Source organism: Heterocephalus glaber, unplaced genomic scaffold (assembly GCF_053883595.1).
Source record: "Heterocephalus glaber isolate CG9 unplaced genomic scaffold, H.glaber_assembly_v1.0 deba00001569, whole genome shotgun sequence".
Lineage (NCBI taxonomy): Eukaryota > Metazoa > Chordata > Mammalia > Rodentia > Bathyergidae > Heterocephalus > Heterocephalus glaber.
In genome coordinates this window covers 8269886-8286641 of record NW_028258354.1, presented here as the reverse complement: position 1 = coordinate 8286641, position 16756 = coordinate 8269886, and the positions used below count along the sequence as shown (strand labels likewise).

Here is a 16756-nt window from a genome sequence, read left to right as displayed (position 1 = left end):
CCTATTTATTTCACTTAAGAGTATTGCCTCAGTGTGCATCCACTTAGCTATAAATGTCTCTAATTTCTCATTTTTTATGGCTGAGTAGTACTCCATTTTATAAAAAAAACACATTTTGTTTATCCAGTCTCCAGTTGATGGGCATTTGGGCTGTTTCCAAGTTTTAGCTATTACAAACTGCACTGCTATGAATATGAACATGGGCGCACATATATCACTGTGGTATGATTCTTTTAATTCTTTGGGGAAGATCCCCAACAGTGAAATAGCGGGGTCAAATGGGACTTCCAGTCCTAGTTCTTTGAGGTATCTCCATACTGATTTCCACAGTGCTTGCACCAGTCCACACTCCCACGAGCAGTGGAGTAGGGTTCCTTTTTTGCTACAGCCCCGCCAGCATCTGTTATTGGTTGATTTCGTGATAGCACCCATTCTTTCTGGAGTGAAGTGGAATCTCAACGTTGTTTTCATTTGCATCTCTTGAATGACCAGTGATGTTGAGCATTTTTTCATGTATTTATTTGCTATTTCTACTTCTTTTTCTGAGAAATGTCTGTTCATTTCAGATGCCCATTTTTGGATTGGGTCTTTAAATTTGGGAGGTCTGATCTTTTTTAAGTTCTTTATAGGTTCGAGATAGTAGACCTTTGTCTGAGGAAGGGCAGGTGAAGATTTTTTCCCACATTGTGGGTTGTCTCTTCACACTGCTAGTGGTTTCTCTTGCTGTGCAGAAGCCTTTTAATAAGAAGAGATCCCATTTGTTGATTGTTTGTGCTAGTTCACGGGCAACTAGGGTTTTGTTCATAAAAGGATTTTTAAATTCTATATTCCTATGTACCAATAAAAACCTAATGAGGAAAATTTTGAAAGTATCTTTCTTTCCTAGCAGAAGCCAGTAAACTAAGTCCAATGGGGTTTTAAGACAAATATGATTAGGCAGACCCGTTCTGCAAATGATGTGTAGGTAGCCTAAAATTTTGGGTGGCAGAAAAATTCATGATTCTAGAGATGATATGGCAGAGCAGTTAAGAATACTGTCTGAAGTTTTAAATGTCTGAGATCTCATCTTGACTCTACCATTTAATAGCTACACAACCTTGGATGAGTTTCTACCTCTACTGATTTTTTAAGGCTTTAAAATGGAAATAAAAATAACATAAAAACTACCTCATGTCAGAAAATGTCTGGCACATAATAAGTCCCTCCAAATGAAGCCTAGTGTTACATTTTCCTTCTCTCCCTCGTTTTAGCCTAGGAATAAACAGGAATCATGTATACCATTTAAAACAACAGATACCTAGGATTCACACTGCAGATTTTTACTTAAGTGGCCTAGAATGTAGTCAGCATTTTTATTTTTAAAACCTCCATAACTGACTTTGATGCATGCCAAAACTTAAGGGCCATTTGAAAAGTGGTTAAGAATGACATTTTGGAATGAGACATAAACAGTTTCAAACCCAAAGGTTGCCAATTACCAAACAGGTGGTCTCAGGAAGATAACTTAAGCTCTCTATTTTCATCTGTAAAAAGGAAAGACCACCATGGAACCTCAAAGAGTTGTTTAAAATGATTAATATTCCATGGCCAATGTATCTGGGTTTTTTTTCTTTCTTTTATTTTTGTTTTTAAAATTTATTTTTATTTTTTATATTTATTAGTATATGTTTACAGTACTTAATGACTACATTCATCATGGGGAATTGATATATGTACATTAACATATCTCAATTCTTCCCCCCTACTCTCCCACCCCCGTTTTTTAAAATGTCTTTTCAGCATCAGATTCATTTATTTATTTTGTAAGTTCTTACTAAGTTAATTACAAATACAGATTAACAGCCAGATTAACAGGCCAAAATGTATTTTTTATATATCACAAACATAAACTAATAGAAAAATAAGAAAATGATTAAGTAAAGTAAGTTAGTGCTTATAGTAAACACAGTAAAAATAGCTGTTTTAATATTTTTGTTGTTGCTATACTAAGCTGGATATTAGGTCTACACATAATCAGCATCAACTTCTAAGAAAGAATTAAAAGCTTTATGGTAAGTTACTTTTTCAACAAATTAGCACAAACTCTCAAAATGCAAACCAAAAATGAGATGCTGATCACCTGAAGAATTCCTAGAGAGTTCTACAATGTTTAACACTTTCAAAACAGTTGACACAGTTGCTTTTTAGTTGTGTAGAAAAATATTTCTATTTATTTTAATATTTGCATATTAATAATTTTATAGATGTCATAATTAAATAATGAACTTTTTAAAAGCTGCAATCTAGATATATTTTTATAAAGTCTATTTTGACTACTACTTTTATAAGGTTTATATTTTTGGAGGGTGCTGGGAAGTCAAACCCAGAGCCTGTGTCTTATTTGAATATTTTTAGAAGGCTTTTATTTCCATTCTAATACTTACCATTTCACTGTATAAAATTAGATCCTAAAATAGAGTTCCTTCACACAGGGCCACATCCCTAGTCTATTTTAAAATTTTATTTTGAGACAGGATCTTGCCAAGTTGTGTGTGATCCTCCTGCTATAGCCTCGCAAGTGCTGGATTACAGGCATGCACCACTATGCCCGGCTAATAATTTTTAAAATAGAAAGAAGGCCAGAGTTTTGTGCTTTCCAACTATATATTTTGAATGTTCCTAAATGTTAATATTGAAAAGTACTGCTCTATTTATTTAATCAACAAAGAAAAGTTCAATTTTAAGATGAGAATCATTACCTTCAGAAAGAAATCATTAGTTCCTTATTTTCCATTCCAATAAAAAAAGAGAAACTGAGATACATATTCCTTAATTTAAATCTTGTATTTCCCATATTATAAATTTTAATCACAAATACTACCATGATATTTAATAGAATCTCTTTATAAAAACTGTGCTGCATGATTCTTTATAAAAACATTTTAAAGAATATTCAGTAACCAAGAAAACTGGACAAAATTTAAAAACATACTTCATACTTACATGTATCACAAGCCAAATCATGTTCTCTTTCCTACCTCCCTTCTAGAGATAACAAACCATAAATGGTAACTCAACAAACTGCTGTTGATAAACAAACTGAATATTAGTCCTACTAGAAAGACACAGAAATCATAATGGATGTACACTTTATACAACTTTATATAATGTACCATATTTTAAACTGAGAAGTACAATGTCATACCTTATTATTTCCATAGGCCATATCCATTGCTTCTAGAGATAAGGAACAAAGTGCATTTATTAAATGATGCAATGATACATCATCAAGATACCTAAAATAAAAATAAAGAAATCAGACATTCCAGTTTAAAATATACAGCTGGTAACAATGTTTCTATTCATTTTAAAAAATGACTCTTACTGTGAGCTTTCAAATAATCTTGAAAGTATATTGGAAATCACTGGTAAATCTGTCATCACTGCTGTTGTTAGAACCTAAGAAAAGCATAAAGTTAATGTAACATGACATTTGTGTAATCACTAATTTGGTAAGAAGGACTGGAGCTTACTGTACTGGGTCCTTCTACAGCTCTTCCGGGTTTCAAGGCACCACCACTACTAGGCTTTAATCCCAGAATCCATACAAGATGCTGAAAATTTAAAACACTCAAATTAAAATCAGTTGTAACTTTTAGTAACTAAATGTAAATCAGTAAATTTCTAATAATTAATATTAAAATCAGTAATTAACTTTTATATAAATAATTATACCAAGCACAGTCAGCAGGATTTGGGCCATTATATGAAGCACTTTGTCACTTCCTATGATATGAGCCATGTCTTTTATTCCTTTCCAACTTCTTTTTTAATGCTTACTTGTCTACTTTCTACACCAGTGTAAAGCACCCATAGGGATTGGTTAGTTTAACTGCTAGTAACTACAAATAACAACACGGACCTGTTATCCACATACAACATACCTGAAGAGTTGCCAAGACAAGCTGCCACGATGTTCCAAGGACAGCCCCGTGGCAATGGGCCAAGTTAAGTAGAGTCCGCATACACTGGATATTTTTGGAAGTAAGCTGTATTGAAAAAGGATATATTTGCAAGAACTGTTAATGCATTTTTTGTGTTAATGCATTTTTAAAAATCAAAATCTCCAAAAAAGCAAACAAACAAAATTAAAATCTCATAAAGCAGTATTAGTACATTCAAAGATTTTTTTAAGTAAAAAAAATTATTAAGAATATAGGTTGGATGTTTTAAAAAAATTCATTTGATTAAAAGCTGTGTTATCCTTATTGACCATAGTAATATCAACTACATAGTTAAAGGCTTCTTCTGAAAATACCTTCTAGGTAAAAGAAGTAAGCGTAATGACAGATTTTGGTAAATACCAAAAAAAAAGTTCCAAGAGATTTCCTTGATAGTTAACTGGTACCCAAAGAAAGCACAAATATCTTACCATTACTGTTCCCTGAGGCTGGACTGCTAGAGGTTGACCCACTGCCACAACTTGCTGGTGAGACTCACTTGATGGACTGATCATCATAACACTTTGGCCCTGAATAGAATATGCTAGGATACAAAGAAAAACATGAATAAGTAAAATATGTATTTCATATTGCATTCAAAGTAATATTTAAAAATACTAATTTGATTACATTCAACCATAACACTTATTTAAACATTATTACTATTATCTATATGTAATCATTTTGAAAGTTCACAAGGTACAAAATCCAAGATAAGTTAAGCAAATATTAAGTAAAATGATTTTTTATATAAATTATAAAAACTATAATAAGACTTTGGTAGTTTTCTTCATAGTCAAAACAATTAGGACACATTAAATATTTTAAACATTGTATTTCCAGTATACTTTTCAAATTAGTGACCAACACATTTTCAATTTGAAAACTGAATTATCCCATTGAAATATATTTACATCACCTATAACAAACCTAGGTATTTTCAAAGTATTCAACAGGAAATAAATTTTTGAATGTCAGCTTAACTTAAGTGATTACAAGAATTACTGTTCTACTAGTTCCATTAAAAACAAAAAAGCAAAGACCCAACATTTCAACAGTATTGTTTACAAAGGAATTCTAGATTTATTTTATCTGCACAATTATTATTTATGGTTTGTATCACTATATTCTCTGTCCACTTCTATTGCTGTATAGGAATGGAAGAAACTGATGTTCATAAGCATTAACTTCCTCAGCCACACAGTCAGTGAATGGAACAGAAGAAGCCTCAACTCAGAATTCCCATCATCTTTTCTCGACACTGTCACCCCATAGGATGGAAGGAACTTTGTGTAACCTTAAGTCTTACATTTATTAGAAAGTGAAGCTGCAGTTGTGGTATTCAATACAGTAAGAGCATAATGTGGAGGCAAAGAACCTTTACATATTGCAGTTATAAAGGCATCTCTTGAAGTTACAAGGCCCAGTCTTCCACAAAGAGCAGCCATAGTCAGTTCAGCTTTTAAAATGTTCTCAGTGGCAGCCTCATCTGTGCTGAAATGATAAGGTATTTTATTTAATTTGATTAACTCATTTTAAATTATAGTGTAAAATATGATGTGCGATTAGGTGTCCAGTGAAGTTTTTTAAAAAAACTACAAAAAATTTTGTCAAAATCAATATATTTCAAAAGGAATTTTAACAGTTAATATCTGAAAGTTTTAACTAGGTAAATGCATTTGTACTATATGTATATATATATTTATTATTAAAATGATCAAGAACTTAAAAATTTAATTTAAAATATCAAGAATTTCTAGCTGGGCATGGTGGTACATGTCTGTAATCACAGCACCTGGAAGACTGAGGCAAGAGGATCACCTTGAGTCTGAGGCCAGCCTGGGCTACATAACAAAATGCTGTCTTGTGCTCGCTTCGGCAGCACATATACAAAATGCTGTCTTATCGTCCCCCAAAATATATACCTCTCAAGCATTTTAAAATTAGTAAATTCGGCAATCCTGAAGGAAAACATTAAAGAAACTGAATATAATTATCACTGCAAAAATAGTAGAAAGTCTTGGATTGAAAAGGTATTCTGAGAATTGTATTTTCCATTAAAACATTACAATTCTGGTGGAAGGGCAGGGCAAGGAGAGGATGAAGGAGGAGGTGATAGAAAAAGAATGTTTTTAAGAAATGATAATGAGATGCAAATATTAATTACCTTGATTTGATTACACACTATATACATGTACTGTAATATTATTTCATAAGCATATATAAGTAAATAGTGAGAATAATGTTTCATACATTCAAAAAACTAATATTAGAAAATAAATCATTGGTACAAATTTAAGTAAATTTTTTAAATGTTTGTTTTAACTGCTGCAATATAATATAAAACTTACAAAGACTTAATACCTGGCATCAAGGAGGAGTGAGAGTGCAGCGAGAAGACCACACCAGCAAGCATTCACCATTTCTTCCCAAACAGCTCTACTAACTTAAAGGAAAAAATGTATCACATTTTATGACAATTATAGATAGCACAGCTGTTATCAATATATAAAATTCTAAAATCTCCCTGGTCATTTGACAATATGATAAATATTCTATCAACAAATGAATTATTAAATATTAAGTCTTTAATATTTAAAATATACCCAAATAAGATCTTAAGACGCCATATTAATTTCAAACTTAAGTCTTAAAACAAAGTTTTAAAATAGGTACTATAAAATCTTTCTATATATAAATTAACTGTCTTTAAAAAAAAATATGTTTGGCTCCTTCAATTGGCCAAGTGTGACCGTGAGGATGAGCAGCAATGTAACATGTCGACTATGACTTAGCCAGGATATTGGCTACATACATTAGGAATCAAGCAAATAAGTACACTGAACAAAACATGATCAAACACTTCATCTGGAAGTTGGAAATTCCAAATTGAAGATGGAAATTACAAATACATAAAGTTAAAAATAAACCTTACGATATTAAACTGGAACAGGTGTAACTGGTACAATGTTATCGTGGCATTTAACACAGAAAGACATTTCTGAAATGTAGGGGTGCGTGTGTGTGTGTGTGTGTGTGTGTGTGTGTGTATTTCCTATGCAAGGCAGAAAGAAGCACACCTAGTGTCCATGTATTTTAATACTATTCTCCAGGGGTCCTTGGAAAACTGACTGAGACACAGGCTGGACAAGAAACATACAAGATTAGTTTAGAATATCTATTAAATGTTAAGGAAGTGCTCAGAGAGTGTTAAAAGGACACTGAGGCCAGCTTTAAAAGGATCAATCTGAGCATCAAAACAAATAGATTGTAATTCTCTGGGAAAAAAATCCAGGAAGTTACACTAACATAAATAATAATAAAGGGAGGGGCACTGTTATACTAGAGGGCTCATGTACATGGTTATAAAAAGTTAATAATGAACTTTATACTGGAAGAAACCAGGCTGACCTATTAACCAAATGATAAAAGTGAACAACTTCAGTGAGCAGATGAGTTGGTACCATATTCTTCCTAATGTGTTCTTACATTAAAAACAGCACAGCAATATTTCTAAGCAAATCCTGCCAAAAATGAATAAATAAATCTCATTATAAAGGAACATAAACTCAACTTGTTTGGCCTGTACTGCTCAAAAATGAACCTAGACCATAAAGGACAGTAGTGAGGCAACTGGAAAAATCTGATTGCAGTGTAAGATTAGGTGATCATTTTGGATGGGTCCTAATTTATTTTTCTTACTTTTGGGGGAGGGGGGTACCAGAGATTGAACTCAGGACCTTGCACTTGTGAGGCAGGAGGCGGCATCACTGAGCTAAATCTCTGGCCCGGGTCCTAATTTCTGATAGTGATTATACTGTAGTACATAAAACACTGCCCTTAGTTTTAGAAAAACTATTAAGTATTAAGGGGTAAAGGGGCATCATGGCAATATAAATATTCTCAAACAGTTCAGAAAAAGTATAGTCACATGTAGAATGGCAAGGTAAATATAGTAAAATGTTAACAATTGGGAAATAAGGGTGGATGATATATGGTAATCCTGCTATTTTTGCCTCTTTTCTGTAAATTTCAAGTTATTTCAAAATAATAATATACCTATTTCCTTCTCCATTTGGTCTGATGCTGACTGTAAATCTTGCTGTTCTGATGATTGTGTTGGTGAAGAAGCTGCTTCAGTGGTAGAATGACATTCTGTTTCAACCTCTCCTAACTCTTCTTCAATCATACTAGTGATTCCACGGACAAGATCCAGCAAACAATGGAATGCCACAGACATGGCATAGCCTTCTGGAATAGTTGGGGGCTCAACTTTGTCCAACATCTCTAGGCTGAAATTATGAAAAAATTAAAGTAGATTTTACAAAAAGTAAATCGTATAAAAATTAAAGTAAAATTAAATTGAGAAGGTACAACCAAGAAATTACAAAAACATTTTCTATAATTTGTAGATTACAGAAATTAAGGTTGACAGAATAAGAAAAATAAAGGATTTGTTTCATTTGAAGGAAGATCTCTTCATGATAATCTAAGTAACTGTTAGAAAAACTAAGGTCTGACTCCTGACATAACTAATTATTTTAATACTTTAACTCCTGCTTCTCCTCCAATTTGACATCATTAATTGTTACTATTAGAAAAATGAAGAAATATACAAAACATAGTAAGATTTAAAAACATAAAGCTTCTCAAACCCTGACTTAGGTGGGTTCTCTGTTGTTTGTGTAGTATTGAGGATTGAACCCAAGGACACAGAATGAGCTATACCACTTAGCTATCTCCAGCCCATTGTTTTGTTTTGTTTTGTTTTGTTTGAGACAGGGTCTCACTGAATTGTCTAGGCTGGCCTAGAAGTTAGATCCTTCTATCCCAGCTGGAACTACAGGCATCCACAACCACACCCAGTTGACACAAGTGCTTGTAAAAGAAAGCACCGTAAATTAAAATCTGTTTATAAAAAGAGGGATGCTTTCACATTGGGGAAAAGCTCAACTATGAAATATTCAGCCCACCCAACACCCCAGAATCAATGTGCAGTACAAATGATACTTAGAGCATCAGTGTGTCAAGCTCAAATTACAGAACAATTTCTACCTCATAATTAGGAGAAAGCTTTCACAAGGAAAAACAATAAATGTTCTGTCTTAAATCAGAACAAAACTGTGCTTCAAATAGCAATATCAAGAAAATGAAAAGACAACTCAAAGAATGGGAGAAAATTTCAGTAGAATGGTTACAATAAAAAAGATAAACAACAAATATTGTTTAGGATGTGGAGAAATCTGAACCTTCACACACTGCTGACAATGTGAAATGTTACAGTTGCTTGGGAAAACATTTTGACAGTTCCTCAAAAAGTTAAACATAGAGTCATCATAAGACTCAGCAGTTCTATTCTGAGATATATACCAAAGAGACATGAAAACACATGTCTATGGAGAAATGTGCAGGCAAATGCTCACAGCAGCAGTATTTATAGGAACCAAAAAGTAAAATGATCTAAATATGTCAAAGATGAAGAGGTTTTAAAATGTGGTATATCCATACATTAAAGAATTGTTCAACCATAAAAAGTAATGATGTACTTAATATACTACATGGAAGAACTTTCAAAATATTGTGCTAAATGAAGGAAGCCTGACACAAAAGGACATTTTGTTATATTATTCTATTCCTATGAAAGATCTGGAATAGGCAAAATCATTTGAGATAGAAAATAGAGTCTGGGGAAAGAAGGATTAAGAAATGATTGCTAATGGGTATCCTTTTGGGGTAATGGAAATGTCTTGGAACTAGATCATAGGAAGCCTTGCTTAAGTTTTAAATACACTGAAAACATTAACTGTGTGTTGTAAAAGCATAAATTTTATGGCATGTGAATTATCTCAGAAATAAAATAGAAATTACTTAAGAATACAATAAGAAAAGCTAATAAAATTTCCTACTTCAAATTCTAAAAATCTCTCAGTCACAATTAAGACTATACAAAGCATACAATTTATAAAGAAATACAGAATTCAGAACAAACGAAAAAAGGCACCCAAATATAGCAATCATTTATTGGGCAAATACTCTCAGCCTGGGATTCTATGTTTTGGAAGAGGGTGTATTATCTAATTTAAGACCTTACAAAAACCTTAAATGACACAAACATAGTTGTTAGTCATCAGTTTTTAACTCAAGTCTGATTGACTCTAAGGTTTATCTATTTTTTTTTTTGGTACCGGAGGAGATCAAACTCAGGACCTTGGGCTTGTGAGGCAGGCGGCGAAACCACTGAGCTAAATCCCCTGCCCAGATTTATCTGTTTTAACCAGTAATATGTGACAACTCTGAATCTTTTAAAATTTAGGTAATCATTAGAAATATATTTATATTATCGATCAAAAAACTTAAGCTCAGTGGGGATTTAGCGCAGTGGTACTGCGCCTTTCTCAGAAGCTGCAAGCACAAGGTCCTGAGTTCGATCCCCAGTACCAAAAATAAAAAAAACTTAAGCTCAGATGGGGAGAAAAAGTTCAGGGACTTAATCCTTACCAGGCCAACTACCCTTGGAAAGTCATATAGTAATAAACTACTGCAAAGCATATTGTTAGACAAATCTCTGTTCTCAAAAAATATAAGATCCATGGGGACAACACATTTAAAAGAGAAAAGAATTCTAAACACAAGAACTTCTAATTCTCAAATTGTATGGCACAGATATTAAGTGGCAGAATAGTTAAGAGGAAAAGGTAACATACCTTTTATTTATATTATGTACCTAAAACAAAGCACATAGTTTCTTACATCAATGCTTCAATGCTACTTTATTAGAATTACTACATAGTTTTCACTTTTGAATAACATTTAATTCATTCATTTAAATATTTTAAACTTAAGGTCACGTTGCAAAAGCTGTCAAAAGCCCAACTTTAAAGAGACCAATAGTGTAATAAATATGAAGAAAATAATGCCACCAATACTTACATCAAAACTACTTCTATGAAGATATCGCCTAAGCTTTCAAATTACTACATACAATACTTAAGAAGTCAATGAAAGACCCAAATGCACAACCAATATTTATATGTGTATTTCCAAAGAAACTAGCAGAAATCATTTTACACTGAATCTCACAATGAATGAATGGAAGATGCCATTTCAACATGAAGCTCCAATGTGGACAGAAAATGGACTTACAAAAAGAACCCAATATTCTCTGGAAATTTGTAATTTCAAAAGTGGTTAACTTCAGCATTACAGTACTAAAAAATTAAATGTTTTAGACATTAAATCCTAACTTTATCTTAAAGATGAGAAAATTAAGATCAAGTGAGATGCTATACTCAAATCCAGAGTATTCAGTGGCAGAACCAGTTAAAATTCCACTCTCTTGATAGGATTAAATTATCAATAAATAATTTGTTTTTAGGTGTTTATTAATAAAACGGCAGTTTTACAACTTACCTAAAAACTTATTCTTTCATAGTTTGTTTCTGTGTTTTCCTACTCAACCATACATCCTCACTCCCTCATTTTAATTATGTGTTTGCACAATTATGTCCTCAGATCCTTTTCTGTCCCCATCTTCACCTTGATTGCTTTCACCTCTTAACTTACTTTTACTTCAAATAATTAATCACTGCCCAAGATTATATATGCATTTAGGTCTTTATTTATTGACTATCTCACCAAAACGTAAGCTCTATGAGGACAGGAATTTTGTTCTGGGCTGGTTTGGTTTTGTTTTCAGTTTATAAAATGGCAGTGATCTAGATAATTATTAATATCTTCTTTAGTGCTAGAAATTTTATTCTTTTACAATTTCATTTCTAGTACACTTGAGTTATTAGCTTTTCTAAAAAAGGAAAGTCCATACACTAAGTAACTTCAATATCTCATAAATGATTAAAAGTAACAATAAATCTTCATTAAAATATTTCAGTGCTCTGAGTCTGTACTTTTATAATTTTGACAAATGAAAGCTGCATGATAAAATATCACAATACTGATGCAATGCAGACTAATATACCAAAAGATTTATGATTTAAACTAGTCAGAGATTTCTTTCATACTTTTAATTTACTGTCATTTTCACTTACTGTCATCAGAATAGTGGTTTCATCATACACACCAATTATTCAAAACATATCAGTAACTGCCTCATACTAACTACAGCAATGTTAAACTGTGATTCAATGCTTTTCTTTTCCCTTTTTGGTATTTTGAATCAGGGTTTCAATATGCAATTCAGGTTGGCCTTGAACTCACTGTGTAACCCAGGCTGGCCTCAAATTCATGGCAATCTTCCTGCCTCTGGCTCCTACAAACTGGGATTGCAGGTGTATGCCCGGCTAAACTTATGTAATACTGGCTGTTTTATATCTGTTAGCATTGCATTCACTAAGTGTTAAAAAAAAATTAAACAACACATTGCTAAATATGTATTTGCTAAACTGAAGTGGCTAATGACAACTCCAAAACAGACATGGACTCCATTAAGGTTTTAATAAATTAAAAATTAAAATTTCCATGTGTTTAACCTTAAGAATATGATTAGCTAAATATTTTAAAATATTTAAAGTAACTTTCTTCACATATAGTATCCTAAAAAATTAAATATATTATTACTTCTATTTCATATGACAGAACTGGTATTTCAAAAAAAAGATTAATATGCCAGAGGTAACTCAGTTAATATCAGATGACATAAGTCCAAGAGGTCTGAAATCAAGTCCTATACTCCAAAAAACCTATATAGGACAGCTGAATAGGTTTTAAGGGTAAATAAAACAAAAAACAAAAACCTTTTGTTCTACAATGCTGCTAGCAGTCTACAAATAGGATACAAAAAAATCTAGTCCTAGAAAAAACTTCTCAAAATATGATAAAAGGAAATGAGTTTTGGAGTATTAGAAATGGTGGACCTAAAACTTAAAATATGATGCAGACAGAAGCATTTCAGAATTAAATATCATCCCCAACAATATCATTCCTTATAAAATAATGCCATTGCTACTTACTAGGTGGCTTTAGCACTGCCTTGAACTGTTACAGTCAGAATAGGTATCCAAGTTCCTCTATATTCAAATGCTGGTAGCAATGTAACACCTCCACCAATCCCCACCATTCCTGAGTTAGCTGGTGCTGAGACTGGGCCACCTGAATTATTGTTTCCTATTAGGTAAGTGGGAAAAAGTGAAGATACTAATTTACCGCTTGATGAGAAATCATTAATACAACACCTAATTAATTTTTAAATTTTTTTTTCTGGGGCCGGGGATTTAGCTTAGTGGTTCCACCGCCTGCCTCACAAGTGCAAGGTCCCAAGTTCAATCCCTGGTACCAAAAAAAAATTTTTTTTTCCTGTACCATGAGAATATTACACATACAAATGAAATTTATTAATCCTAATTTGTTTACCTGATAATCTATTCTCCCAAATGTAATTTCCTTTTTTGTATAAAAGCTACTAAAGCAGAATTATTAGGGTTTTTTATTATTAAATTTATTATTTCTTTTGTTGGCCTTCAACCAGGCGAAATAAATAAAAATACAACCAATTCAAAGCAATAGAGAAAAAAGGTAAAGAGAAACAACAAATTATTTATACATTGATTTGCAAACAAACTTAAGCCATGTTAATATTTTCCATTTAAAGAGAGACCAACAGACCTCCTAAGGTAGTAACTACTCTTTAAAGAAAGGAATCAAATGGAGTTCCTTCTAAAAAGAAGAATCTAAACTTTTGTCCTCAAGTTATTAGAGGAACTAAAAGTATACCAGAGAAGAAAATCTATTCCAGAACAGAAAATATAGTTACCACAGTGCTGTCATATTATTCTTTGAATATAAATCTTTATTAATGTGTCCACATTTTTCTAGTCATGTGATTTCTAGAAAACAGCCTCTCGGGATAGAGAACATTGCAAATTATGGTAGAATATAAAAACAAAATATATTTTTACCAGCTTGGTTGGTTGTAGCAGGATTTCCAGTAGGAGGGACAAGAAACAAGGACTGGATAAAAGATCCCAGTGCATTCACAATATCACGAAAAACCTTGGTGGAATGCTGTTTCATATCATAGGACTGACAAAATGACCTGAAAAATATTTTAAAATACTTCAGGGAAAAACATTTGCATGTTCTTAACATTTTTTTTTTTACAGCAAATGTTACTAAATAGCTTCAATGCTATATTCAAAGATTCTTCATGACAGGTGAGTGATTTTACTAATTTAAGGAAGTCAATGTCTAAACAAATTATTTTAGTTATTAAATTCACTCAGTAAATTTATATCTTGCCCCTTCAATTCTTTTTTGCATACCTCCACCACACCCCTTCATATACATACAATATATAATTTTCTTTAAAAATCATGTATTTGGCAGGAATAAATACCAAACCTCTTCCCACTAGTTTATTAATCTGTGATTTTTCCTACTAGTTTCTTAACCCATCCAGTTAGCAAAATACTGCTGAGGTTTTACCTTAACAGCTGAGGCTGCACACAGAGTCTGTGTATTGATTCTACTGCAACAGCTCGTAGCCACTGTGGTTTATCTGCATCCAGAAACTTTACCAGAAGTGACAGAAATATCTCACATTCAGTTACCTAAAAAGTATATTTTTTATGTTTCTCTGAGTCAAAGAAAAGAATAATAAATTGTATTCTTGCTATTAACAGTGCCATGGACAAACCAATAAAATCTTTCAGATTTGAAATAAATTCTTAATGATGATTAGAGAAAAATGAGAGTAGTTTTCCATTAGTAGCTTTATCGTAAGGAAAAGTTAAGAGTAAAAATAATATTTCTAAATATATCCCTATAAATACTAGTGATCCAAAACATGGTTAATCCTTATTTTTTTAGAAAGGTACACCATCTTCTTCCCTCTTATTCTTGAAAATTGCCAATTAGCATGATGCACACTGCTAATAGGATGTATACTCTACCCTTCAGGAATATAACAACAGCTTTTCTATATTGCCTTTTATTAATTAAAAGTGATTCAGAGAGAACAGAGGCACCTAGCTCAGATGACAGAAATGGGAAAGAATAGGTACATCTTTACCTGAATGAGTGGGACATTTTAATTTCCTCTTGTCACTCTAGATAATAGTAACAGAACAAACCTTTGAATATTAGTTACCCTTACCTCTGGGCTACATGACAGAGATAAGCTGGTGCATCCTGGGGAGAGAACAAGATTTTCTAGGACAGTGTTTTCCAAAGTATGGCTGCTAGACCCCTTAGGGGTCCTTGAGACCATTTCTATGAAATCAAAATTATTTTAATAATAATACTATATTATTTGCCATTTTCAAGGTATTTGTCATTTGACCTGATGGTACAAAAGTTATGGTGGATATAATAGATGGTACCTTAGCAAGAATCAAAGCAATAAAACCAAACTGTGCTAGTACCATTGTATTCTTCACTGCCACCAACAATTAAAATATATAAATACACACTGTATAAATTTTACTTAAGAACAATAGTAAAAGTAAAATTAAATATAAAATATTGATTTTATCAAACCTGACCCTATGAGCAAGTCTTCTCATACTCTCTATTCCTCCTGACTTTACATGCTGACTGGTATTTCTATATCCTAATTATTTTTACTTTTACTATCTTGTCTACATTTTTTTTTTTTGTACCGGAGATTGAACGTGGGACCTTGCACTTGTGAGGCAGGCGGTGGAACCACTGAGCTAAATCCCCGGCCCTTGTCTATATTTTTAAATATTTTAATTATAAAAGTACACAGTATGAAATTCACTCTCTTAATGATATTTAAGTAAGACAAAATGGGAAATGTACATGAAGTGCTTTTGCTGTGTATCAAAGTATAATGGGGGTCTGGAAGAAAAACAGTTGTGAACTGAACTATTTGCCTTTTTTCCCCTACAGAATTTGCTTCTCCAAGACTGCTTAGTGGACATAAAAAAAAAAAAAAAAAGGAGAAATGCCTTCTGATAGTCTGATCTCAATTTACTAACATTATAGAAAGAGGAAGAAAAGCCTTTTTAAGGCAACCTTGCCAAGTCCTAGAGAACAAGTGGAGAAGTGGTATGTACTTGGCCTAGTGAAAGCAATAAAAACTTTCTGAACATTTTGATTACATGGCCTGGCAATTATTTAACAGAACTACAGCAACTATATTGGCCCATATACTTCTCTCTTTTTAAAAATCTCTCCATTCCCTTGCCACTTTCCATGCTATCTGGTGTTTCTATATCCTATTTATTTTCATTTTTACTGTTTTGCCTACATTTTTAAATGTTTTAATTATAAAAATACACAAAATGAAATTCACTTTCTTAATGTTTAAGTGTATACAGTTCAGTAATGGGTTAACTATATTCACACTGTTATGCAATAAAATTCTACCACTTTTTCATCTTTTAAAACTAAAACTCTATAACCACTAAATAGTAACTCCCCATTCCTTTCCCCCTCGGCATTTTGCAATCACCATTAAATGTCTATAAATCTGAGAAAAATGTATATTCTGAAAATGGGTGGGTGGATTACTCTGTATGTGTCTGCTAGGTACAATTGATTTGTAATGTTAAAATCTTATTTCCTTTTTGATCTTATTGATCTTGTGTGTACCCATCATTGTACGTAAGATACTGAAATCTGCTATGCTTATGTATCATCTTTTTGTTAATTAAAAATAAAGATATAACATGCTAAATCAAATTCAGCATTGTATAAGTTTTATCATAAAATTAGAAAGAAATATAATGTACCATTTTCTCTCAGAAGTATCATTTGAATGAAGAGTAAGCATTGTATTAACAAAATTGTGATCAGGA

At 32.3% G+C, this 16756-nt stretch overlaps 1 protein-coding gene across 6 annotated transcripts in view; it reads right to left on the bottom strand.

Moving 5' to 3' along the window:
• The window catches only part of Mon2 (MON2 regulator of endosome-to-Golgi trafficking), a 98053-nt gene that overhangs the window by 42945 nt on the left and 38352 nt on the right, over positions 1–16756 (bottom strand). For all 6 annotated transcript variants that reach the window (XM_087192343.1, XM_087192344.1, XM_004861135.4 and 3 more), the window contains exons 9-19: positions 14418–14542; positions 13892–14028; positions 12947–13100; positions 8040–8272; positions 6345–6426; positions 5290–5474; positions 4412–4524; positions 3924–4028; positions 3513–3593; positions 3365–3438; positions 3185–3275 (exon numbers count right to left, since the gene is read on the bottom strand). In XM_087192343.1, the coding sequence (XP_087048469.1) occupies positions 3185–3275; positions 3365–3438; positions 3513–3593; positions 3924–4028; positions 4412–4524; positions 5290–5474; positions 6345–6426; positions 8040–8272; positions 12947–13100; positions 13892–14028; positions 14418–14542 (1380 nt within the window). The remainder of the gene's footprint in view (positions 1–3184; positions 3276–3364; positions 3439–3512; positions 3594–3923; positions 4029–4411; positions 4525–5289; positions 5475–6344; positions 6427–8039; positions 8273–12946; positions 13101–13891; positions 14029–14417; positions 14543–16756) is intronic.